General features: G+C 54.1%; 1 protein-coding gene across 1 annotated transcript in view; it reads left to right on the top strand.

Annotated features, from left to right (window-relative positions):
* The window catches only part of JPH3 (junctophilin 3), a 59,254-nt gene that overhangs the window by 15,526 nt on the left and 17,336 nt on the right, over positions 1-26,392 (top strand). Inside the window, exons 3-4 of the mRNA XM_030023895.2 lie at positions 2,223-3,000; positions 23,922-24,046. Of these exons, the coding sequence (XP_029879755.1) occupies positions 2,223-3,000; positions 23,922-24,046 (903 nt within the window). The remainder of the gene's footprint in view (positions 1-2,222; positions 3,001-23,921; positions 24,047-26,392) is intronic.

The raw sequence follows: 26,392 nt of genomic DNA, 5'->3' as shown, positions 1-26,392 counted from the left end.
GGGATGGACGGACGGCTTGGTGGGCTCTCTGCTGCCACAGGCACCATTCCAGGGTACCACTGGGCACGGGGAGAGCTGTGGGTGCACGGCATCGGTTCTTGCCTGTGCTTGGGGACACCAAAGTGGGCTGCAGCGGGGCAAGCCAGGCTCACTGCTCAAACCCAACCAGAGGACATGTCTGATGTCTCCTCCGAGCTGTTTGCCCACCGTCTTGCTGGTTGTCCCCCATCCTTTTCTGTGCCAGCGCTGCCACCACCTCCTCGCTTTGCCCTGCCGGTGCCTGCCATAATCCCGGTTCTCTGCCTCCCTCCCCGGTCCTAATCCTATAAAACCTTGGTAAATCCTGCCTGCCTGGCCCTGCCTCTCCATGTCCCTTCTCTGAGGCAGTCTTTGTGGGGTCCCCTAGTTTGGGGCTGGCATTTTTTTGGGGTGCACAAGGCTGTCACCCAGATAACGTAGCACCTTGGGGGATTGCTTGCATCGGAGCACCGAGGAGGATGCCTGAGCCCCAGGGGGTTTGTGCAAAGTGCTGGGAGCTGTTAGATAAAACAGATGATGCACCCCAAAATGTACCCCAAAATGTGCCTGGGTGCTGGTTTCATGCTCTTGGGAAACAGTTCCCGTGCTCAGCGTGAGCCGCTCCAGCCTGTACCCATCTCCAGAGCTACTGCTGAGCCCCAGGGAGCGGGCAGTGGAAACCCCGAAGGGAGCCCTGGGGGTAGGATCGGGATGAGGAATGAAACAGAGCAAAAGGATGCATAGCCTAGGGTTGGGATTGCTCCTTGTAGTGACAGTAGAGTTCATCTGGGCTGAGGATGGCCAGCACAGCCCGTTTTAATAATCCCTTCCACTGGGATGTTGGAAAATGTTAGGAGGGAACACGCTGCAGCAAGGCGGATAGGTCTCAAGGAACAATATTTTTGCAGCCAAAAGAGCCGGCTCAGGTGGACCCGACGGGTTGCTCATGTCTGTGAATCGTGGCCTGATCGCTAAGGGCAAAGAGCATCTTGTGCAGAGAGGGGATGGAAAGCCTCTCTCAGACTGAGCCGGCAGTAATCATCCAGGCTGTTTTCATCGGGGCCGTTTCGGTTTGATTCTCACCGGGTTCACTGTTTCAGCAAGTCTATTTTAAGACTCCTTTGGCGAGAGGGAGCGGGGCTGGTGCGAAGGGAGGCCCCGATGCTGCAAGGTGTTGCCTGCGGCCATCCCGGCATGGGGCCCTGCTCTTTGCATCGCCGGCCGGGGATGGGAGGCAGCAGGGCAGCCCCAGGCTGGAACCGGCCACAGCATCCCAGTAGCACCAGTGCCAGGCGAGGAGCCGTCCTCGGGCTCATCAATCCGCCCCGCGAGGGCTTAGGCGGGCAGTGAATCACTGCATCTCAAGCTAGTCCAGAAAAGATTAAGCCGACCTAAGAATAAAAACAAGCCCTGCAGTTCAACCGGCTGGGATAAAACGAGAAAGCGTGCCAATCGCCGAGCTCCAGGAGGGGAAGGGATTATAAACCCCGGGCAGATTATCACCACGCGTGTCGGTGCACAGGGCAGGCGTTATGCTCCGGTTGTGTTTCCCGGGCTGGATGGGTTTCTTGTGCCTCCATTCCCAGGGCTGCAGCGAGGTCCCGTGTGCATTTCATCCCGCTAATGACCAGTTAAGCAACTCCAGTAAATGCCCACGCAAATGTAGGAGTTCAAACAGGGGCACATTTCCAAGGAGAATAACCAAATGGATCTCTCCCCATGAGGCCTTTATTTCTATAGAGCCTCTCCCTTCCGCTACACGCCGGATGAAAGGCGCTGTGTATATAAATAAATGCATTGTAATATACCATGCGCTTTGATCACTGCCGGCAGCATGGAGGGATCGGAGTCTGCTCCTGGATAACGATTCCCCTACCCCGTCTCCCTGCTCCCTTCCCTTTCAAATTAGGGGCTGATCTAAGGGGCAGTTCCTCGAAGCGTCGCTCCGTGCTCAGTGATGCCTTGGCTGGTTTCTGATATTTCTGCGCTGCAGCTGGCGTGCGTGCCTGCAATCCAACCAAGATGTTATTTTTTTCCTCCCACAACGTGACATTACAATCCTTGTCACGGAGATGGGACTGGGATCCAGAGCTGCATTTTGCTGTCCCCGCTAACGAAGGGCTTGTAAAGCAGTTTGATGCAGTTAGTGGTCCACGGGATGCCATGCCATGAAACCCCTCTTTGCTTTTGTCTCCTCTTCCCAGGGACATACCAGGGCCAGTGGGTCGGAGGGATGCGCCAGGGTTACGGCGTCCGGCAGAGCGTTCCCTACGGCATGGCTGCGGTTATCAGGTCACCCCTGAGGACGTCCATCAACTCCCTGCGCAGCGAGCACACCAACGGCACGGCGCTGCACCCTGACTCCTCGCCGGCGGTGGCCGGCAGCCCTGCCGTCTCCCGGGGTGGCTTCGTCCTCATGGCCCACAGCGATGCCGAGATCCTCAAGAGCAAGAAGAAGGGCATCTTCCGGCGGTCGCTGCTGAGCGGGCTCAAGCTCCGTAAGTCCGAGTCCAAGAGCTCCTTGGCCAGCCAGCGGAGCAAGCAGAGCTCTTTCCGGAGCGAAGCCGGGATGAGCACGGTCAGCTCCACCGCCAGCGACATCAACTCCACCATCAGCCTGGGCGAGGGCGAAGCCGAGCTCTCCGTCATCGAAGACGACATCGACGCCACCACCACCGAGATCTACGTTGGCGAGTGGAAGAACGACAAGCGGTCGGGTTTCGGGGTGAGCCAACGCTCGGACGGGCTGAAGTACGAGGGAGAATGGGCCAACAACAAGCGCCACGGCTACGGCTGCATGACGTTCCCTGACGGCACCAAGGAGGAGGGCAAGTACAAGCAGAACATCCTGGTCAGCGGCAAGAGGAAGAATCTCATCCCGCTGCGGGCCAGCAAGATCCGTGAGAAGGTGGATCGGGCCGTCGAGGCGGCCGAGCGGGCAGCCACCATCGCCAAGCAGAAAGCGGAGATCGCGGCGTCCAGGTAAGGTGGTCCCCGTCCCGACACGGCGTCTCGGCACGGGTCTCGTCCTGACGGCTGCGGTTTGGTGGGAGAAGTGGGATAAGACTTTTTGCGGTCATGGCTGCTTCTGGGGGGGGTATTTTAGGGAAGCTGCTGGAGGCAGGCAAGCGTTGTGGTGGGCATCTGCTGGTGCAGGCAGCGGTCGGTGCTATCTGGACCCCAAAGCGGGAGCGGGCAGCATCCTGGAAAGTCAAGCCGCTGGCTTGCCCAAGCCTCATGGGTGGTGTTCAAAATGGGCTGGATCCAAGCCGTATTGTCCCTGTGCTAACTCCGAGCGGGCTGTGGATGCACAACCTTCCCGAACCAGCCGGCAAGGCCGTGCAGGGTCACCCAGAGCGGTGCGTTCGCTGCAGCCTGTGCAGGGGGGGTTGCATCGTGGTGGGACTGCACTTGTGGGTCACGGTGTGGGGCTCACAGGCTGATAGCTGTCACTTAGGAGGTTATCCCTGGGTTATCTTCCTCCTTTTCTCCCTAGCCTCTTTAATAAGTAGGATGATACCCTTAGCAGAATAGCTCCTGAGGTGCTGTTTGGCTGTATCCTCTGTCTGACATAGCCAAGATGAACCATCCCAGGGTTGGCCTGTGCTGGGAGGATTCCCAGCTATTTCTGTTCCCAAAAGAGGTTTTGAGTGGAAAAGCCGTCAAATCACTGGCTGCAGCTGATGCTTGGGGAGGGTTTGCCTTCGCTAAGGCTATTCTAGAAAGCAGCAGATCTGGGTGCCCAAATAATCCCTACAAGCCCCAAGAAGCCCCCATTCCCTGGGCTTTCTGTAGCTGTCATGGAACTGCTCAGTGGTTCAGAACAGGGACCTGATCCGGCTGAAAACCAGCAGGAGGGAGGGGGAGAAAGGCGTCATGTCTAATTTAGGTTGAAATAGGGTCCATCTCCCAGCTCAAAGCAGGGCCAACTCAAGCGCCTTCAGGCTGGCTCCCAAAATGAGCCTGGAGCTTCGTGACTTGCAGCGAGCACCCAGACGAGAGGTGAGCCGAGGAGGAAAGGCTCCTCTGCCGAAGTCAGGGTTCTTTGTATCACTTTTTAGGGTTGGTTTAATAGAGCGTGGACATTCCTTTCTGGTTTCTGAGCAAGTGGTATATAGCAGCCAAGCTGGGGAAAAAGGTCTGGGGACAGGGGAAAAACCCAGGTACCTCCTCAGTCGCCTGTGCTGGATTAATTGTTGGGTCTGGATCATTTGTATGCAGAGTCACACTTGAAATCTTTATCAGCATGTCTGCCGATGACTTATCTGCAATATGAATGAGACTCCCAGGCCTGCTTTGGGAGCATATTTGGGCTTGATGATGCTTTCGAGCTGATGTTGTACCAAATTGTTGTCAAAGCTTTGGGAAAAAAAAAAAAAAATCCCACTAGATTGCCAGGTAGGAAACAGACTGCAGAGCAGCGGAAAGACCAGATCTTTCCCTGTGATCTGGGGATGTGAATGCCTCTATACAAAGGCCCGAATCCTGGAAATGTGGAGCTCTAGTCTGCCGTGGGATGCCGGGTCTGAGAACCTGAGCATCCTCCGTCCCCAGGTGGTAATGGTCCTGGAAAGCCACGAGAGTGGGAGCTGGAAGAGATGTGATCCCGTCCCCCCCCCCCCCGCCCCTTGCCATGTTGGAAATGCTTAATGAGCTCTTGGCATGTAGTGTTCCACCTTCTAATTATGAGAGAGGAGAAGGAAAAAATCAAATCATGTACCAGCTGGGGTAATGTGGTCCTGAGCTCTGCTGGGGAGCAGCAGCAGTGCTGGGAGGGAGGATGCAGCCCATGATCACGCATGTGCAGGGAGGAGGAGAAAAGCTGTGGGATTTGGGAACCACCCAGAGGACCCCTTTAATCATCAGTGAAGACGCAAAGAAATAAATGAATGGGAGCGCACCGCTTCGAGGATGCTCCGTCAGAGACTGAACCTGGTCCCACCAGAAAACGCTCCGTGAGCAACCTGACATCTCCATCCCGCAGCCCAGCTCCCTCCACCGTTTGCGCTCGGTCTTAACTAGTCTGTTCTTGACTAGACACATGTGGAAGAAAGCAAGCGCCGGGAACCCAGGGCTTTGCTCTTTTTATGGCACAGCCATCGCCTCCGGTGCACGAGGGCTGCTGGCGTGTTGAAAAGCCCTTTATTGATCTGCCGCGCAGCCCATCTCTCGCTGCGCGAGCCGGGGACGGGCAGACTCCAACGTGACGAGCGCTCTGCATTAGTGCTGGAGTACCAACCGCGAATGTCATCCGTCCCGGGAATTTTTGCTGCCTGTGTTAATGGCTTATGCTGAGGCCCCAAAACCTAGCAACAAAGAGTCAAACCATTCGGCTACAGCCGGGCGGGATCGCAGGATTTAGGCTTTGCTGGAGACGCGGGGCGGGTGGGATTAGGTGGGCGTACAGGCTCAGCCCCAAGGTCTTGGAGGGTGTCTTGGGTTTGCAATTCGGCTGCACGCAGGAGAGGCCCAAGGACCTCGGCATGCAAGCAGGGAGAGTTGCTTTGTCTGAAACGTGCGATCCTTCGGCTCGAGCTCTTCCCCTTTGCGAGGGTTTTTGCAGGGAAAGTCTCTCAGCATGCAGAACCAGAAGAGAGCAAGGTTTTACAAACCTGGAACCACCTAGAAAGGCTTTCATACAATTAGTCCCATTAATTTTAAAGCTTCTAAATGGATAAACACTCCCCTGCAGTGCCCACACCAAATTGCATCGTCCAAACAGAAAGAAATGCACAAAATAGGCAGTGGGCGCATTGGCGGAGGAATCCTGATGCTCGTTTCGGTGGCTTTGGGGCTCAGGGGTGCAATATCCCCCGTCTAATACCAACGTGAGCTCTGGCTTACCAGCACCTGGGGATTTTATAACAGCACTGGTGTGTGTCTGTGTATGTGCGTGTGTGTGTGTGTGTGTGTGTGTGTGTGTGTGTGTGTGTGTGTGTGTATTCTCTTCTGTCTAATAATATGGCTGAGTTCACTCTGCAGCCTTTCCCTTGGTGGGGGAAAATATGTGCCCACCCACGTATTTCATTAAATTTGTAAGAATTCAGTATTTTTGAAAACTCTACCACTCTGTCAGATTTGGTTGGAATTGGCCAACACGTTCAAAAGTTATTAGTGTGGGAGTGATGGCATATAGATATATAAACAGCACAATCACATAAGTAAGCCCCATTTCCTGAGGAAAGTAGGCTAAAAACATAGTGTACTGAAGACAAGTAAATTGCATTCTTAAAGTTGTTTTAGTCTGAACAAAGTACAATGTTATCTGTGACACAGAAAAGTAAGCTCATTTAAGGAATAGTTTTTAGGTTCGGTAGATGATTCTCCTAAATTTTCTTCGGTGCAATTAAAATGAAATAACACTTTCTTTCCTCTTATATCTCCTGCTCACTGAAATAGTTTGTGTAGAGTCAATGGGTGAGAAGGGCTACAAATCAGGTCTGAAAAACTACCGTTGATATCAACTATTGGTTTTCAGAGGGAGCCCTTTTTCAGTCTATTTAAAATGAAGGTGCAGGGTGTCCACTTTGTGCTATGGGGTGCTTCATTCCCCTCTCATAACAGCCAAGAGCCATCATTCTTTCTGCTGCTACCCTGGAAGGATGAAGGATGCACTGGAGACACTGGCTCCTGTCTCATTAGTGATAATGTTCAGACCTAAAGTGAATTGTCCATAGGCACTGGTGTGTCATGGTCAACTAAAATATAATATCCAGGCAAGAGAGGTGGGCCGGAAAGCTCATCCTCACCTCTTGGCTTTCAGCACAGCCGCTGGCCGTGGCAGATAGATGCACGTGGAGCACTGGGGGGAACTCAGGACCGACTCCAGCTCTCTGCGACAGATGATGGTAGCTTTAATGCAAGGCAGACAGACCCTAATTCTCTCCAGGATTTCCTTCTGCTACCACAGTTCAAGGTTTTGTAATTAGCGGCTGGACTAGTTATGAGAGAAAGGGCCGTCACCGGTGCTAGGGATGTGAGTCCCAGAGACGGGCGGCATTTGGCAAGCACTCAGCTCCTCTCCAGCGCAAGCTTCATGGGGCCCCGTTGTTCAGCACCTTAAATAACAGCTCATCGGAGCAGCTGATCCCTAGCACCCCGGAGGGGATGCTGCTCTCAGGTTAGTCCTAAGTAATGCACATCCAGGCATAATTATAGCCAAGCCATTCACCAACGATGAGAAAAATATAATTAAGCTCAATAGTCTCAGGAGGAGTCGGGCTACAAATTAGCACAGTGTCACTCAACTTCAGAAAGGGAAACTGGAGAAAAAAAGAAAAAGGAAGCGAATAAAGACGACCTGGCAGCGAGGACGGGTAAAGGAAAATGTCCGGACTCAGCATGGATGCTCCTTCAGGATGCTGCAGTGAGGGCGAAGCATCCATCCGCGTTTGACGTACAATGGGGAGCAGGAAGGCAAGAAAAGCCCTGGAGAGCTGAACAGTAAAGTGCAGAAGGTTGTTTGAGCCAAACAGGTATTTTCTTCAGAAAAATGGAAATGCAGCCCAGGCAAAACCCACAGAAAAGAATAGATTCTGCAGTTCTGATCCCAAACATTTTAAGTTGCGGTAATGTCACTACCGGCGGTACGCCGAGCCATAATAATGCTGCTTAATGCTCTCTCAGGCCTGCGCCTGCAGCTTTGCAATTGTACTTAGCTGCATTTGATTTAAGGTTTCTGCCGGCTTTTCTGATGCCTGGGGGAGGTGGCTGCGGGGCTCCCGCATTAGTCTCGCCCTAATCCCCGCCTCGTGCTGCCGGCGGGGCTTTCGCTGCGGATGGAGACTGGGGAGGAGGAGGGATGTGGGTTAGGGGGAACGCTGTGGCCCCGAAAGGGTTTTGTATCCCCTTCCTTGGGTTGGGATGGCAGGGACGAGCCGGCAGCGGAGTGGAGCCGAAATGGGTCACAGCTGAAGTGGCTGCGGGGATGGGGCTGAGGAATTGTTTCAGGGATCGGATCAAGCGTGTCGGGGTCTCCCGCTGCCTCGTCCAGCCCCTCTTTGGGCATCTCTGGGTCCAGAAAAGGTTCCTCTACTTCTGGCCCCTGGGAGAAGCGCTGCCCCTTTCCCCGCTGAGGCCATGCAAGCCAGCCGGAGCTTGGGCTGCGCAGGAGTCACCTCTGCCCATTACCTGGGGACTGATGGGGTCACTGACAGCATCACCCAGTACCTGCTGGGTCTCGTGCAGGGAGACCGTGCGCCCTCCATCCCTTCCCAGTCTCTCCATCCCTTCCTTGAGGCGTGCAAAGAGACGGGGAGAAAAACACAGAGGGGATGGATGGAGGTGACTCAAAGGCTGAGATCGGCTGGAGCGGAAGGTGATTCTCTTTACGGCAGCATTTTCTTTTTCCTTCCTGCCCTCTCTGCCCTCAGACAGCCCCTGTGCAATGCAGAGAGGAGCAAAGCCCAGGGCTGGCAGCTTCCAACAGGCTTTACCATTGACAGAGCGCTGAGCTGAGCTGCGGCAAGGCACGCCGACTTTCCTTCCCGCCAGCTCCTTCCCTCTGCCACCTCCCTCCCTTCCTCCTGCCCGTGCACAGGCTCCGGCGTGTTGACAGGGGTCAGGCGATACCACGGCGGCAGAGATTAGGATCAGCTGTTATTCCTCCCCGTTCGTGTGTCACCGTCAACCGGGATGACACGGGCACCTCTGACTCACGGCAAGCGCAATTTCCACCTCTAGTCCAGGACACGCGAGGAACGACACATCCCCGGATGGCATCCCACTGCATCGCATCCCTACCCATTGCCGGCTCTTGCGGGACCTGCTCTCTGCACCGTGACTGTTTAAGTCCTCCCGCAATGCCAATTTAATAACTTCCTGCTCAGACAGGATTTGCAGCGTTAAGCCCTTTTGCGTCCGTGTCAAAAGTCAGGACTAGCCAGCACGCTCGCGCAGGGCCAGCTCTGCGTGTCCCCGACTGCCACCCCGCTGCGGTGCAGAGGTGCACAGACCTGAACAGGCTGGAAAATTAAGTGCCTTTCATAGGAATGGTGCTTTACAAAGTAATCCAACCGGGAAAACCTCAGCAGGGTCTTTTTTAGCTGCTAGGAGAGCAGCTCAGCGTGGGTTTCGCTAGCCCCTGTCCTTTCATGGCTCTCCCATCCCTCAACCACGGCTGCTCCTCCCGACTCGGCAGCTCCCACCGCCTTCCCTCTCCGCTGAGCCGAATATGAGCTAAACCACCCCGGCTCCGTGGCCCAGGTGTGCGACATGCATTCGTATAATCATTTCCAACGTTGCTAGGTCGTGATGAAATAACATGGGCAGAGCGGAGATTCACAGCCCGTTGGATTCGCCGTGGTCCCAGCCGGCTCTGCCCTCCTCCCCGCACTCCTCGGGGATCTCAGAAATCCACGCGGTCCTGGCAGACACGGTTTGTGTTGCGGCAGACCCGCAGCAAAGCGCAGCTGGAGGGGCTGGTTTTGCCGTAGAGTGAAGCGGGAGAAGGGTCTTGCGATGCAGGAGGAAGCGAAATGCCCGGTGGCAAAGCCGGGATGTGACAGCCGTGCCGGTGCGCCCCAGAGCACGATGTGCCAGTGCCTGCTCCGCGGTCGCTTTTGCAGCGGGACCAGATGGAAAAGGGTAGGGATGGCACCGGCTGGCAGTGAGGATGGGAGGGTGATTCACTCCTGGCAGCTGCTGCTTCCATGGGAAGGGGCTGCCCCGGAGACCTGGGCAGGAGGCAGGGGACAGAGTGTGGGGGCTGAAGGGGAGCCTGCCTCATCCTCCTCCTCCTCCTTGCCAGCATCGCATGGCAGCCCATCGCAGCCCAGATCATCTGCCTGGTTTCTAATCCAAGCCTTTTACCTGCTTAGCACATGGGCTGAGCGGCCAGTGCTGCTGTCCTGCTGGGGCTGGCCCCGCTGCAGAATCAGCCCTTCTTGGGAGATGGTGCAGGATGATTTCAGCCCCTCTGAGCCGTGTTAGATCCCCCCACTAACACAATAATCTCCTGCCTGCCCTGCCTGCCTGCACAGCACAGGGAATGAGCTGAAGAAGAGGATGGCGAAGCCTCTTCTTCACGCTGACACCCACTAGCTTTCGGGTGGAGCAGCCCTTCATCAGATGGGGAAAAAAAAGAAAAAGCCAACAACAACAACAACGAAAAAGCCAGCCCCTGATTTTCCTTTCTGCTGCTTTTCCTATTCAACGAGCAGAAACTGCAGCGTTGCTTTTCTCAGCGATCTTCAGGAGGGAAGGGAGACATCCTCCCCCAGCCTGCGCAGCTGCCTGGCAGGCGGGCTGGCTCGCAGCCCCGTCGCTCTCCTCCATCCTCATCCTCGCCCTCCGCGGGCTGCAAGGAGACTGGTGGGGGTACACGCAAACCCGCCAAGGGCTAGATGCGGGAGATGCTGACTGTAGCATCCCAGCCCCTCGCTGCCGTGTCCCGCCACCCTAAACACCCTCCAGCCGTGTCGGTGGGACCTGCCGCACCGTGTCCCTGCCTGCTCCGGTGCTGCACCCCGGCAACGCTGCACACCGAAGCTTTGATAGCGAAAGAGAGCCGAGGGGAAGGTTTGGGGTCCCTTACGCTACAGCTACGCTCAGAGGCCTGAGCGCTTTTTTTCCTCTCCCAGCTCCCGTTTTGGGTTTCCTGGCATGCGTTCCTCCAGCTGCGCTGCTCCCACCCCAGCCGCCCACCCAACCAGTTCCCTGCAGCAACAGCCCCAACACCCCCATGCTCTTGTACCCCCCCTGAAGCCCCTTCCTCCCTGGAGAGAGGCGAAAGCAGTATCAGGAGCACAAACGAGATGAAAATGCAGAGCTGGGCAAAAATATTGAGTATTTTCCTTGCTGGTGTTCATGAGCATCGCTTCTCCCCGTGGCCAGAGATTGGGATGCTGGGGGGACTGGCATGGCCGTGGCTGGGCTGGGGGGTCCTGGTCCCTCAGTGCTTTTGCAGTTGGTTTGAAAAACCTTGAGCAATGAGGTTTCTGTTGCCTTCTCCACGCAGGGCAAATGACAAGCTGTCCTGGCTTCCTAATCCAGGAAATTAAAGGATTTGACCATAGACCCTGCTAAGTGAATTTCCCCCCTGAAAATCCCAGGGGGATTTAACCCATGGATCCAACCGATTATCCCTTTAAAGTTGTGACTAAGAAAGGTCCCAATTCTTCAGGGTGCTGAGCACCCTAAAATCCCACCGCAGCAGCAACGTGGCTGTGCCTGGTGCTCAGCCCGCTGTCCGGCGAGACCTTCTTTTCAATTTTATCCCACCTCCGCCTTTCCTTTTCAATGGCGAGCAGCAGCCCTTTGCTGCCTGCTCACTGCCAGCTGGGACAGCAGAGCCTCGCCGCAACCGCAGCCTGAATCCGCCCCGTCCCGTCCCCGCGTGTCACCCTCCGGGGACATGGCACGTTATTTGGGGACTGTTGGTTTTCCCGGTTCGGCATCAGGAGCAGCCCACGTGGGAGGCAGACTGGGACATGGGTGGGCTTTGTGCCGGCAGCACCGGCTCCTGTTCATGGACCTCGACGGTAGAAGGGAGCACAGGCTCAGGCCATATAGCTTTGCTGAGTTCATCCCGCTCAATTAAAACACGTCTGGTATCCAGCCCCAAAGCAAAACCTGCCAGAGATGGCGGTCCCAAACAAGGTTGGGTCAGTGGACACCCCACCACGAAGCATCCTTTGAGGCTCGATGGCTCGATGATGCTGCCCTGAACGGCAGTTCCTCGGGGTCGGACTCCCTTACGGAGAAGCAGTAGGTTCCTGGGCTCAAAGCTGGACACAGCGGTCACGGTGGCTGTCCCACAGCCCCCCCGCTGGCAGGCGGCCATGGCCGGTCCCCATCCAACACAAGAAGAGCTTCAAACAACTGTGGCAGCTGGCAGCTCTTCCCCAACCCTTTGGTCCTGGGAACAAACCCTCCAGGAAAGCAATGGCAGAGACAGCCGGGAATGAGGCGCTTTTCCAAGGGGAAAGGCGTGGGGCAAGACTTGGGCAGGGGCTGGTAGCCCTCTGGCTAACCCAAGTCGTATACATGGCCTCTCTCGGGAAACAGACTGCAGCCTTCTCCGTTATCTGGCCGTGTCTTCTCTGTCTGATCTGTCTCTCATCACCGTAGCACGGAGGTGAAGCATAAATAATTAAAAGCCCAGATTCTCTCCTGGCAGAGCCGGGCTCTGAGTCCCTTCCCCTGTTGTGCTGCTGGCTGCTTAAGTGGAAATTTTCACGGGCTCTGCCCTGGAGGCAGCGCAGACCCACAAACCCAGGGCCGACTGCTGGCCTTGGGGCACGTCAGCGTTTGGGGACCAGAAAGGGCAGGTCCCCAGCGGCAGCATCCCATCCGGGAGATCCCATGGGATGCTCGGGATGTGCTGGGACAAGCAGCACCCATCGGCTGATGATCAAAGCCGGGTGCAGGCAGGCGGCGGGGCTGAGCGGGCAAACCCCATCTTGCATGCATGGCCCCCCCATCTTGAGAAGCCTCATGAGAAGTGGGCTATTTGGGGGTGCAGGCTGGCTTTTGGGCTCCTGGGTACCCAAAACCCCCCAGGTGACAGGGAGGAGAAACCCATGCAGGCAGTGGGGATGGGGAAAGAGGCTCCTTCTGGGTGGGCTCTGAAGTTTGAGGCAGGCAGGAGCTGCTCGTTGCTGTGGCAACTGGGATGATATTTTTTTTTTTTTTTCCCCCTCCACGGTCCGTGGGGCTGTGGCCGGCACTTGCACCGCAGAGGGGGTCTGCCCACCCCTGCCTGGCCGCCCAGGGCTGAGAACAGCCCCGGAGGCACCCCCAGCCCCTCTCCCTCCTGCCTGCACCCACCGAGGGTGCGGGGGACCGGGTGACGTGTGCCGCGGGACGGCGTCAGCCCCAACGAGAAATTTCCCCAAACACTCCTGTCCCCCTCCATCCCTCCCCACGGGGACCAGAGCTGCGGAGACCGGTGACAGCAGCCTGGCACTGAACGCATTTCTGCAGCATTTTAGCGTCTGATGTTGCTTTTAGTAGGGCTGATTTGGTGGGTACTGTTTCCAGCAGAGATTTCTGTGCAGGTCTGTGTCCGACCAAACTCTGCGCAGGGCTCGGCTGCACCGGGGGATGGTGGTACCCTGGGTTTGGGGCACAGCCAAGCAAGGTCCTTGTCCCCACTTGGCACCTTCCAGGATGGGTTAGGAGGGTGCTGTCTGTGGCATGCTTTCCTTGGGGAGCATTTTTGTTCTGGTTGGCATTTTCCCTCTGGGTTGGCATTTTCTCGTCATTCCTGGGGGTTGCTGGTGTGCAGACGTGGGAGCTGGATGTGGTAGGGGGGGATGGAGATGCTGCTGCTGTGTCCCGCATGTGGCTGTCTCTGACCAGCCTCTTTGGGGCTGGTTGCCCCTTACAGCAGAGAGAAGCTTCTCCATTATCACTAGGTCCATCCTGGCGAGGCTGAATGTGGCAAGAGATATGCAGAGTGGTGCCCATCACCATCATCTCGCTCCAGGCAGGGAATCAGCCTCCTCCCACCTGTGTGGAGCAAGACATGGATGTGTTTTCTTTCCAAGCATCTCTTAGGGCCCTGGTGGTCAAAATACAGTTTTCCATCACTGGGCCGTTTTAACACATCCCTTAGACCCCTGTCACATCACCCGAAAAAGAGTTCTGTCTCCTACCCCACAAGGCTGGAGATGGTGGAGAAGTCCTGGAGGGCGAGGCTGGATATCAACCACCTCTCCTCTGACAGCTGGAGAGCATCCGTCCGTGCTCCTGAGGCCATTTCAGCTCCGTGTGTTGGCCTGAGTTCAGACTGTGCTGGAACTGAAATATTAAGTTCAATTAAACAAATTTATCATTGACCCTGGATGAGGTGTTTTTTTGCAGTTTGCTCTGAACTAGGGTGGGTTTTTGCTGTTGGGTGTTGGCTGGTTAAAATGGTGCATGGCCAGAGGTACGTCATGGATTGTCCCTGTCCATCAGCCCATCACCAGGGGAAAGGACGACCATGAGCTCAAAGTTACGCTGCCTCTTTCGGGCTTTTGTGGCTCCAACAGCGGAAAAAAAATGGCCTGGAAAGTTCATTTGCCAAATGTCTGTTTTGCTTGAGGTGACCAAAACTTGTGAAACTGCCAGAGTGTTTCAGCCAAAACCCAAACAGGGTGAAGGGTCAGGAAAGGAAAAAAGACTTTTCCTTGCAGTTCTGTTGAGCTTTGCTTCAGAATTTGGTTTGACTTGTTATTTTTAGGCATCAAAATGAAACTGAAATTAAATGGACAGAGCTGCTTTGCTCGCTTGTCATCGCCTCCCTCACCTGAAGTTTTTTGCTTGAACTCCCCAAATTCTCTGGTTCTGAGCATTTTTCCCTTGGCTGTAGGGAAGAGCCCCTAACGCTTCCCAAAGGGCCGGGCTGTGCTGGTGGCTCCTCGAAGGGATTTGAGGGCTTCCCTGGAGGAAGACCAGAGGCTCCCTTGGCTCCCTTCGCCCACAGCCTGGTTGAGTTTCTCCCTCTGTGCTGCATTTTGCAGCTTTGGCATTGAGGTTTCCACCCCAGTCTTCATCCCGTGCGTGGCATCAGCCAAGAAAGGAAGTCAGTGTGAAAAACGGGGAGGAATGGGCTGTTTTGGGGAGCCTTCTGGTGGTGGAGGCCAGGGTGGGATGCTGATGGTCCACCAAATCCTCCACCTTTTGACCTGCAGCCTGGGGCAGGTGATGGCAGGAGGAGGTACCCAGTGTCCTCACTGAGCCAGGCTTTTTCTACCAGCCTTCATCCATCCCACAAAGGTTGCTCCAAATTTGTGGTTGGACTGGGGGTGATCACGTCCCAGCCACACCTCTACCCTCCTCTCCTCGATAAATCCAGGAGGATGGGTAAAGTCACACCAATCCACCTGGCCAGACCCCCTACGGTCAAGCCTCCCACCCAAAACCCGGCCTAACGATCCTAACGAGCAGGGATGAGCTCGCGAGGGTTTTGGCGGTGCCGCCTTTGGAGCCAGCCTTGCCCGGAGACAGGGCGATGCAGCCGGAATGCAGGATCCAGCCTGAAGTCATTACAGTCAGCAGCATGTACAGCCAAACTCAACGCTACACATGTCCAAGCAGGCTGAGTTATGGCTGCTTGGGGAGCTATAACTTGGCCTGTTGTGCATTTAAAAATCTCCACCCGAATGCGGCATTGATGTAGGGCTTTTCTGCTGTTCTGTTTTTGCATTTAATACAGACAGTATAGATCTGCAGTGTGCGGATGATCCAGCGCTGCCCAGGTCCTTGGAGATTTTGTGCCTTCGCTTGCTTTTTCTTGGGCTTTTTCTTCTTTTATATTTTTCTTTTCCAAGGGTTGTTAGTGATTTCTTCCAACCTGTTTTGCCTCCTGCCTGAAAGTGGCAGGCTCGTTTGTAATGCGCTATTTTTGCACAGAGTTAGAGGAGCATTTGTGGCGTGGTTGTGCCTTTGGGACGTGTGCGTGGAGGGCTGTCTGCTCGCACTCTGCGAGAGCAGGGTATGAAGAGGGGGACATCAGCGTTTCCCATTTCTGTTATGTACATGCCCGTTATGTACATTTTCCGTTATGTACATGACAATTAGCCAGTAAAATCATGGAAAACTGCCCCATCCAAAGCGCGACAGCTGGAAAGCAGGCAGCATCCCCCCTGCTCATTCCTTTCCCTTCCTTGAAGCTAGCTCTTCCCAAACCCTGCTCCCAGTGGGTTCCTGCAGGTTTTACATCACCACCCGTCGCTTTCCAGAAGATAACGACGCTCCCAGCATCACTGCAATTACCTCATGGCTTCCCAAATTTATAAGAAAAGGGGGAAACTCCATCCCCGGAGCTGGAGCTTGCTCTTGCTGCCTCCGTGTCCGATTTGGGAGAGGGGACTGCCCGGAGCTCGGCTGTGCCCTGGGAGCAGCTCCCTGCCCCACCGCTGCCCATTGCTGCCCTGTTTGAACCAGCAAAGTGCCAGGTCTGGAGCGAGGCCAAATCTGTGTCCTTTGGTCACTCAGGCTGGGACAACGGTGGGATGGTGGCATCAAAGCCATCCATTTTCCAAGGCAAAGCCCGGCTCCTGCACATGGGTCTGGGCTGACGGGCACCGAAGCACCGGGGTGGGCAGGTACTGCCTGGCCACGTCGCTCACCTGCATCCTTCGTAGCTTCATTACAAGTGACAGATGGCAGGAGATGAGACTCCCTCTCCAGATGTTAATTATCTTGCGAGCTGTAAATAACATCTCAGGGTAGCTTGCGCATCGTCTCCGGTGCGAAAGAACCATCGGCTTTGCCCTTGCCGAGGGGCAAAAAATTAAAAGGAAGGAAACCCACCAGGAGGGAAATGTACAGGTCTGCCTGGCTCTGCTTATTTCTGCGTGTCCCTTGGCTGGAGAGAGATGCCGGCAGCATCCTGGCTAATGGTGGCAGATGTGCCTTTGGGTACCAGCTCCACCTAGCCCAGCCCTTTGAATTCGATGGAGTTTGATTTTCTTGTGCCACGGCATTTTTTGTTTAGCAACAACAGGGATAAAATAAACAAATCTGAGTAGCCCCATGACTGATTTGGGATGATAGCAATAAGGCAGGGTTGTGGCATTACAGCCTTTCGGCCGGTCTCATCCTTCTCCGCCGGGAAGGATCCAGCTCAGGGTCCCGGGGGATGCTCAGGGATGGGAGACAGTCACGATGCAGCTCGCTGCCTCCTGTGGGCTGCGGTTTGGGCCATGTTTCTCCCAGGATTTTGGGGACGTGCCATTTGATTGTGGCCCATCCCTGTCCCCCAAGTCACTGTGACTTTGCTCCATTACTTGTTGTGAATTCAGTTCTCCAGCAAAACTCATTTCGTCTACTTAAAGGCAAGGCAAAAGACAGAAGGATGCAGTCTGGGATATCTTTTTTCCTTACTCGGGTTAAAAAAATGGTATTTCAGTGCAAAATGGCAAATGACACCTTGGTGAATTCGCTCTCAGTTTGTAAGCTCCAAAAATATAAAGGTAGAGAAGAATCTGGCACAGGTGCCTTGAGCAATGAGCTAGATGGGAACTGGCTCCATCCCTGTTTCTATGAATTTTGGAGACCCTGTGCATGGCGTGCCCCAGCCGGAACACGGGCATCTCCTCTCCGCAAGGTCTCCCTGCTGGCTTGGGGACGGTTTCCCCACATAACATTACATTTCCCAGTGTAAAACCACAGGGAAACTCAGATTTGGGCTTTTGACCACAACATTTTCCACAGTTCTCTGTATTTCACTTTCTTTGGCAATAACAAACACAAGCGTCGAGGTATTTCTTTCAGGATTAAAGGGTTTGAGTTTTGGTTTTTTTTTTTTTAAATTCGGAACTTTTCTCTTGAAATGTGACTTTCCGAGCAATTTTTTCAGAGCCTGCAATAACCATCCCCTCTGCCCCGTGCAATCCCAGCCATCCCCAACCCTTCCCTTTTGCTGTCTCATGGATGGGAGGTTTCCTGCTCATTGCTCCCCGCTGCTACACCGAGCTCAGGCAGGGGTGGTCCATCCTCCCATCCCAAAAATCTCCATCCGGAGCCGGAGAGTCTGGCAGCGGACGCGGGGGAAGCCAGGCTTTCTCTTTGCTATGCACAGCACCTGCTTTCTGTCTGGCTGCAAAGAGCCAGAGCAGACGTTTTTGGCTGCATTACGTCATGTCAGAGGTCACATTAGCGGCTTTTTTCTCTTGATTAAGAATTCCAGTGATGGGGGGGTGGAGGAAGAAGCAGACGGAGGAAGCGGGCAAGGCAAATATGCTTGCAATAAGCAGGTAAATGGGAATTTATGCACAGATAGCTAATTGGTGTGTCTAATATTCCACCCCCTGAGTACCGGCACTGTATTACTGCCTTCACAAATCACTCAAGGCAAGCCTAGTGCAATAACAACCAAGCCAGGAGAGCTCTGAAAAGAGTCAAGCTGGAATTAAGAGTGGGTTTTATCGGGGCAATAAATGCCAGATAGGGAAAATAGCAAACAGGTTGTTAATTGCTGCCATCTCCCCACTCCCTGAAGGAGATGTCTAGACAGAACCTGGCTCTGGGTCGCGCCTACCCCGGCCCTTGCAGTCAGGTTATTGCGTCGGTCTTTTGGGGCCAGAGAGGTGCTGGATGCGGGATGCTGAGCCCGATGAAGGCTGCCGAGCCCGACGAAGGCTGCCGAGCCCGATGAAGGCTTCCGAGCCGAAGCCCATGCCAGGGGCAAAGGGAGGCAGGACAGCCGCTGCAGCTCTCCCCAGCTCTGCCTTCAATCAGAGATGCTCCCGCAGAGGTAGAAGCCAGACAGTCTGCAGCGGCTATTAATAATTCAGTCCCAATTTGTCCCATCTAGGAGAGCATGAAGACCAGCCAAGCCTCCCCTCCTGGCAGGCAGGGTTTGAGATTACTGCCCTGAGGAGGCAGAGCATCTTTTCGTCTCCCCATCCCTCCCCGGTGCTGGTTGCAGCTATCGATCCCACGCCGGCAGGGTTGGGAGCTGGAAACGCTTCTCCTTCGCTGCGGGGTGTGGAGCGATCGGATAGCTTTGGGAGACGGTCACATCAGTGCTCTCCCTCTCCCCTCGGCTCTGGGGTTCAGTTACCGGCATCGATCACTTGGCGACTCTTGCTTTGTGTTTCTTGGTGCGTCTCGGCTTGATGCAATTAGGGCCAGATCCTGCTCTCTGCTGTGCCGACGGGAGCGTAAAATAACCCCTGGCGAGTCAACACAGCTGAGGGGCTCGCGCTCATGCAAGCCTGGTTTTTGCACGTGGGGCGGTTGGACTGAAAACCTCCTTTTCCTCCCTTCATCCAGCCATCCCTTCCCAGGATGAAGTGCATCCCAACGCTTCCCTGAGCCAGCCCCGCTGCAGCCCCTGCTGCTTTTCAAGTGCAAACCAGAGCCGGGGTTGGAGGAAAGAGCAAAGCACCGGTCTTAAATGCCCTGCAAATGCTCCCTCTGAATTTTTCTTGAAGTATTTTCTTGCAGCTAGTGTATGTTTTAATTGAATTTTGCCATTTGAAAAATACATGAACCTCTGTAATGGAGGGAGAAAACATTCCTCCTATAGGAAGATAAAGATGCATTTAAAAAAAAAAACCCAAAAGCTGCCTGATTACATATTGACCTGAGAGACAAAGTGAATCCGATGGAGCCAGCCTGGTCCCTTAGGAAAACTTGAGGCTGTTCATTATGTCCCAGGATGAGCTCACTGCCTGGTTAACTCCATCCTCGCCTCTTGTGAGTGAAGCCTTCAGCGAAGACGGCACGTGGCAGGTTTGCATGTTTTCCATGAAAATATGGACCACGGGGTTTTCTCCTTTTATATGGTAGGAGGAGTTTAAAAAGCTGCACGGAAGAAGGCTTTAATAATAGTTTTAATAATTTTCTTCTGATCTCAGCTTTTTTACTTCATTTCTAAGTGCTGGACAGTTAGATCAGTCTGTCCATCACTCCAGCCCCTCCATCTGAGCTAAGCAAATGAAAAACAAGGGGGAGAAGACAGCGAACCCCTTTGTAGTTACCAGGAGCTTGATTTTTTGAGCTCCCGTGCAAGAGGGTTGATTTGTAGGTATACAAACAAGGTAGAAAAGATTAAACCCTAACAGTCCTGTTGAAATCGGCTCAGTACTGAGCAAAGGCTTTAAGGCTTGTTGCAATCTCCTGTGTGCTCCTGTCAAGGAGCTGGGACTATCTGGAGAGCTCGGGAGAGGTTTCCATCAGCTGTCAGCATGGGATGGAGGAGGGCTGGGGTTCTCCATCCCTGCAGCAGGATCCTGACAATAAAGCAGCAGTTTCATACTTCCCTGTCAAGCCTAAATCCCACCGAGGAAGGGATCCCTCAGCCAAGCTTTGAGTTCACGGGGACATCAGAGAAGCAAGGAGTTTGCTTGCACAAGAACGGAAATCCCCCGGCAAAAGCTGCCATGTGAATTTTGGAAAACAGACCTTGTTTTCCAGAAAACTTGCCCATATGATGCTTTTTCGCATTTAAACTACAAATAATGCGGATTTCCCCCTGCATCCAGCACACAGCTTCCTTGGGTCCCAGACATACTTTTGCTCAAAGAGTCTGTTAGCTATTTTTATCAAAGAGCCTGTTTCTCATATGGGAATGGGAAAAAAAAAGGGAACAAGGATGGCGAGTCCCTCATCTGGGTCCAGCTCGCCCTTTGCACTACCACTACGCTTAAAGAAAGTTGGATGGAGGTGAGGGACTCGGAAATGAAACAGGTTTCTTGTGGCACCGAGTGCCATCCCTGCAATGACAGGCATCGTGCTCATGGCTCCCGAACAGACCCGTCTCCATTCAGAAATGTTTCTGGTGGTCTGTGAACTTACTTGCACTAATTTCCAGCCGAATTTTTAAGCAATTTGTCCCACTTGTTCTCCTGCCAAAGCGCTGCATTAACCTAAACGCCACTCAAGCCTTGCCTGGTTTTAATTTTACTTTGTTTCTTCCTGAGGCCATCAGGTGCCACAGATTTTGCTGAAAGTTCACCCCTTTTTGGCTAAATGGGCCCCGAACATCAGATTTGCAGCAGAAGCTCCTTGTGCATGCAAAGCCAGGCCCGAGTCACTGTTGGCATTCCTAAAAAGCCAAGTTCTTCCTTTCAAATCAGTTTATTCCAGCTTCTTATAGATTAGCCGGAGCTGATAAACTTGGCATTATGAACCACTCACAGGTATTATCCCTTCTCCTGTCAGTCCTGGCCAAATCACAAGAGATCTGCAAAGATTTACAGAAATCTGTTCGGTTGCGATTTTTCCCTGCCTCCTGCCAGCTCTTCTTGCCAGTTTGACCACTTGCCCGGTCATCCTCCGAGAAGAGTGAGTCAGCTTGGCAAAAAATTAATAAATAAAATATTCCAAGCCAGTCTCAGTGTGGACTCTGCCCCAACCCAAACCGGACCCTTGGGTTTCAAGAGCTATAAACCACCCCCACCATCTCCCTTCTGGCTCTTCCCAATCCCATCCTTGCTGAAACACCCTTCCCCAGTTCAGCTGGGATGGTGATGTGCACTAAAATGGGATTTAGAGGTTATAACCATCCTCAAAAGTCCCTCTGCACTTGGGTGTGCTGATGTCCAGAGAGCTCCGGCCATCTCCATCAGTCCGAGATGTGTTGCTCCTTCTCCCCTGCTTGTCCATCAAACAACAGCTTTTGTCCTGTGGGCTCGTTATGGGATGGAGGACGCCACAGGAGGTAATGAAGGAGCGATGCAAGAGGATCTGTTTAATTCCTCCCACCTCTGAGCATCCCCAGCCTCCTCCTCCAGCTGTGGTGAATCCATAGGGAAGGATCCAGTCTTATTTTGAGTGTGGTTTCCAGGATGGCATCTCTGTCCGGGAAGGATTTATGGTAGCACTTATGGCAGGAGGAGAAGAGTGATTAGATCGGGCCCTGTCTATGTGTCAGGGAGAAAGACCTGCTTTACAAGGAAATAAACTCAAGCAATTAACTGGGGAATTAAGATTTAGCGCACGCTACGAGCAGCAGGCATGTATAAAAGAGACAGCTGTTAAATTTAGTATGTGACAAAGTCATGCGAACACTAACTGGATTACTTGCATTTATTTGGGAATACTTATGTATTTTATTATGCAACGTATAGATCACCATAATTCTGCTTTTCACTCCGACAGCGCCTCTCCTCCAAGCATCTTAGAGAGCATTACAAACAATTAAGCCTGCCTGCGCCTCTGCGCAGCGCTCAACGTTATATCCACTTTGTGGGTATTGAGTATATTTTAGATCAGAGATGGCTTAATTAATGTGATTGATTTTTAACTCTTTCTGGGCCAAAGGCCCTAGCTGCTGCTCTTCCTGGGCGGATCGTGGAGTCCACGGGGGTGAACTAGTCCAGAAGCCACCGGAGTGAGTTTTCTAGGGCTGGAAATCCCTCCATCCCCCAGGGATGGTGATTTTGACCCATTTTGATGAGAAAAGGGGAGGTGATGAATGCTGGAGAGGGGAGCATGGCTTGGGTGGTGGCTCCACGTATGCTCTTCCAGCTCAACCTCCCGCTCTGCAGACACATTTGTGTGTCCCCGGGACCCTTGGAAGTGGCAGAAGCTGCTTTTCAGCACTTCCAACCTCCTTCCCTGGCAAGAAGTGACAGATAACTGCCTCCAGTTACATCTCCGGGGAGGAGTTTAGGAAGGCAGCGTGTAATCCTGCCTGCTGAGTTCGGTCCAGACACTCTCAGACATTATTAGTCCTTTGTATCAGGCCAGTGGGGGCCAGCAGCCTGCTCTATAAATGTGCTGCAGTACGGGAGGGACAGTCCCTTCCCTGAACAGTTTCCAGTTTAAGGAGATGGCGAAGGGATAGAGGGATGGAGGATCTTCGGGACCCGATGTCCAGACCACTGAGAAGCTCCCGTGGAAGATGCCAGCCTTTTTAACAACCTGAGAGAGTCAGCATCTTAATTTTAAGCCTCAGGTAGCACCGTTCTTGACAACTGGGGGGGTTTAATCGGTGGGTCTGACGCCCCAGCCTTTCCCACCGTCCACATTTGTGCCAAAAACGGGAGCAGTTTGTGCCTCCTCTCCCAGGAGTCTGCTGCAGCTCCTGCTCGGAGCATCCCTGCTCCTCCTAAAAGAGCTGAACTGGGATACCAGGGGATGGGGCCATAACATGCCTGTCCACTCCTCCAACCCTGCATGAGTGTTGAGCAGAGTAAGCACTGGACCCAGGGCGGGTAAAAAGCCATTTAAAACCAATTTTTGGTTGCATCAGTCATGGAGGACCTGCGGGACCTGCAACAGCATCACCGCAGCCCCTCCACCACCTGTGATAGCTCCAGGACAACGGGTCATATCCGCTCCCTCGGCTACTCCAAAGCAGCCAATTTATATAAATAAAGCACTTATTAGAGCAAAGACAACTTGTCAGCACTTGAAAACAAGCGACAGGTCAGCTCGAGGAGCAGGGACCAGGCATCTCGCCCGGGCTCAGAGAGGTGACGGCACACAGACGCACACACCCCCGGTTTCATATCCTCGGTTTGTGCTGCACGATGCAACGCCAGGCACATTACTAGCCCTATTTTCCATTTATAGGAGCCTGTCAGAAATGGCACTCCTCTCCGAGCAGATGTCGAAAAATTAGAGGGAATTCAGAGAGCGGCAGAAAAAAAAATGATTAAAGGAGATGGAGGGCCTGATTTTGGAGGGAAAAGAAATCAGCTGAGCTATTTATAACGCTGCCTGCACCAGGGTGGGTAGGAACAGGCTTTTTTTTTTTTAAAGTGCCTCGATAGCTCAGCTAAGGGGAAGGGGCAAACCAGCCTCCGAAGGCTGCTCACAGGAATGCTGCAGAGCGGCTGTATAAGAGGGTGTAAATCCTGAGCGATGGGATGAAATACCATCAAACACGAGTGTCTGGGGAATCGCTGGTAACGGGTGAGTGCAGGGTACAGTCACTCACCCAGAGTGAAAAAAATGCCCCAATAAAGGTGCGTTAAGGGGTGTCAGAGGCAGTACCGACAGCAAGCCCCCCGCTCCTACCTTTGCTCTCGGTGACAAACCGCGCTTGTATTTACATCCAGCATTTTACGCAAAATGTGTGGTGGCGGGGGTGGAAATCTTCACTTTTTCATCCAAAAGCAAATGGTTTTGGTTAAAAAAAAAACCCACCGGCTTTAAATTCAGGCCTGAGGCTGACGGGAGATGCACGCAGAGGTTGCTGCAGATGTTTGCCGGGCTGGGGTCCTCCGCAGAGGGATGCGTGATGGAGGGGACCAGCCTGCTTCGGGGTGCTGCATCCCCGGGGGAACAAACCATCCTGCCCCTATTTCCAAATCGCCTGGGTGATTTGCAGACTGAGAAGCAGTTTGTGAATGTGTTGGCGATGTCACATCACCCGTGCCGGCGGCGGCTCCTCCGTCGCAGCCAAAGGGGATTGGGGCAAAGGGGTATCGTGGGGGCAAGTTGGGTTTCTGCGTGCCTTGGTCTGCAGAGGGAAGCTGCCTAATGTGGTCCTTGTCTCTCTGGTTGCCTTGCAGGACCTCTCACTCCAGGGCCAAGGCGGAGGCGGCTGTGACGGCGGCGCAGAAAGCTCAGGAGGAAGCGCGGATCGCCAGGATCACTGCCAAAGAGTTTTCGCCTTCCTTCCAGCACAGGGAAAACGGTCAGTGCGTGCCGCCGTGCCGCCCGGCCCCGCGGATGCGGCTTTGGCCCCGTGCTGCTCTCTGCCCTGCTCGGCCCTGCAGAGACCCAAAATCCCCCAAAATGAGCCCTGCGCGGAGGCTCGGTCTGTGCCCGCAGCTCCCGGTCCTCACCGGGACTCTTGGGGTGGGACACTGCCCCATAACACCGGTTTTCGGGGGTTTTAGCACAAGGCTTTCAATATTCAACACTTCCACCTTGTGCAGTCCTGTCGATACAGGGATCTCCTCTTTTCACACCAAAACACCCCCATTTTTTTAATTTGTAGTCCTTGACGGTTGCACAGGAAAAAATCCAACAAGAGCTCTGAAAGCAAAACGTGAACACAAATGATCCCAGAGGCGGTCACTGATTTTACCCCCATGGCTTTTATGGTTCATTATTTCTTTCGAATGCTTGGGCTTGCAGAGCTGGGGCAGAGCACGTTGGTACCTAATCCTTCACTTGGGCGTGCAAATCAGTCGCTTGTGCGTGTGGGGAAATGCACATTTAAGGTTTGCCTGGTGGCTCTTCCTCCCCTCCATCGTCTTCGACGTTTCTTGCCGGTTTGTCCAAATTTTTGCTGGTTGACAAGAGGGTCGGGCTCAGCAAAGGCTCAGGGAGGAGGAAGCCGAAGCGAAGCCGCGGTCGGGCAGGGGTCTGCTAACCGGCAAAGGCACAGGCAGGATTTGCCCTTCGAAGGCTGCGCCTATCCGGGAGCGAGAGGGGCTGCTGTGAGTGGGAGTGGAAAGCTCCAAGTCCCTACAGCAATAATTAACATAGTAATTAATAGATGTGAATGGTTTTATTCAAAAGTTTTCCTGCATCAAGTCCTCATTAGGAGGCTTCTATCATTATTTTCTCCCCCTTCCAGCTCTCTAACTGAAGATTACTCATTCGGCTTAATTGCTCCAGGCGCTGGTGCCGGTGACTCATGTCGGTGGTGCCGTTCCCCGAGGCCGGGGAAAAGGGATCATTGCATCTTTTGGACCAGCCAGCCCATGCACGAGTCCTCACTTAACCGTGGCACGGAGGCTGCAGGGGCGGCCAGGGGCATCCCACGGCTCAGCAGCGATGAGCCAGACGGGGTTTGAGGTCTGGCTCCAGCTGTGAACCTGCCTGAGCTGGGATGGGGTGCGTAGCAAAGCCACGAAATGGGCATTTCGGGGGGGCAGAGCCCCTCACAGCTGTGCCCCACGGAGCTCTCTGGAAGAAGGCACAGCCCTATTCAATCACTCCTCAGCATTTCTGCTCCTACGGTTGTCCAATTTGTATGTCGGAGATCTGAGCTTTTTCGCAGGGCTGTGTGGTCCCAGGGGCTTCTTCAGCCCTGAGATATTCCTCATCTCCATTTCCTCTGGCCAAGACTTTGCTGTTTTAAATCACTTCTTGAAAAGATATTTTTAGGTAATACATTTTTTACTAGCTTCTAGACAGGGACATGGTGCTTGACTTGTGTTGGGGCTTGTGTTTCTGGTGCTCATGTCTGGGTGGGTTGTGTGTGAGTGAAGGGCGGGGGGGAAGGAGTTTCCACTTAGAGCACATTAAAAAACAAACACACCATCCAAGATGTGTCGGGAAACCTGGGAGCGCCGGCGGACCAAGTCAGGCAGATAATAGCTGCGAGCGGCCGTGCCACCCCACAGACCCCGTAACCTCAGGCCGGGGGGGCAGCTGGCTGGGGGGAGCGGCAGCAGGGATGGGACGAGCTGCCACCACACTGCACGGCGTTGCAGGGGCTGTATGCGCCCACCTTGCACAGTGCTGCAGGGGCTGCATGCCACCCTCCTTGCCCAGCATCGTGTGTGCTGGATGTGCCCACTTTGCCCAGCATCATGCATGCTGGATGTGCCCACTTTGCCCAGCATCGTGCGTGCTGGATGTGCCCACTTTGCCCAGCATCGTGCGTGCTGGATGTGCGCACTTTGCCCAGCATCGTGGGTGCTGTGTGCCACCCACCTTCACAGCAGCACAGGGCGTTTCATGCCCACCTCCACGTCAGCCCCGCGGGTATCCTGGCCCAGATCATCCCCGCAGCACAGCCCCTATTTGAGCAGACACAGTCTCCAGACTGGCAGGCACCGGCTCCCGCTCCAGCAACCCCAGACATACCACAGCAGTGCCGCAAAGCCTTCACCTGGAAAAAGCAAAAAGTATCCCTGCTCAGTACCGTGCATCACCCTCTCCGCTGTGGTTTTCCATCTCTGTCTGCTGGGGGGATCTTCCACATCCCCATCACGCTCGCTGCAGGGTCAGCCCACGGTGCTGGTGAAGTGACTCCCCCAAGGTGACGGTAGCATGTCGGTGGCAGAGGCAGAAGCTCGGCATC

Source organism: Aquila chrysaetos, chromosome 9 (assembly GCF_900496995.4).
Source record: "Aquila chrysaetos chrysaetos chromosome 9, bAquChr1.4, whole genome shotgun sequence".
Classification (NCBI taxonomy): Eukaryota; Metazoa; Chordata; class Aves; order Accipitriformes; family Accipitridae; genus Aquila; species Aquila chrysaetos.
This window is presented reverse-complemented; position numbering and strand designations above follow the sequence as displayed.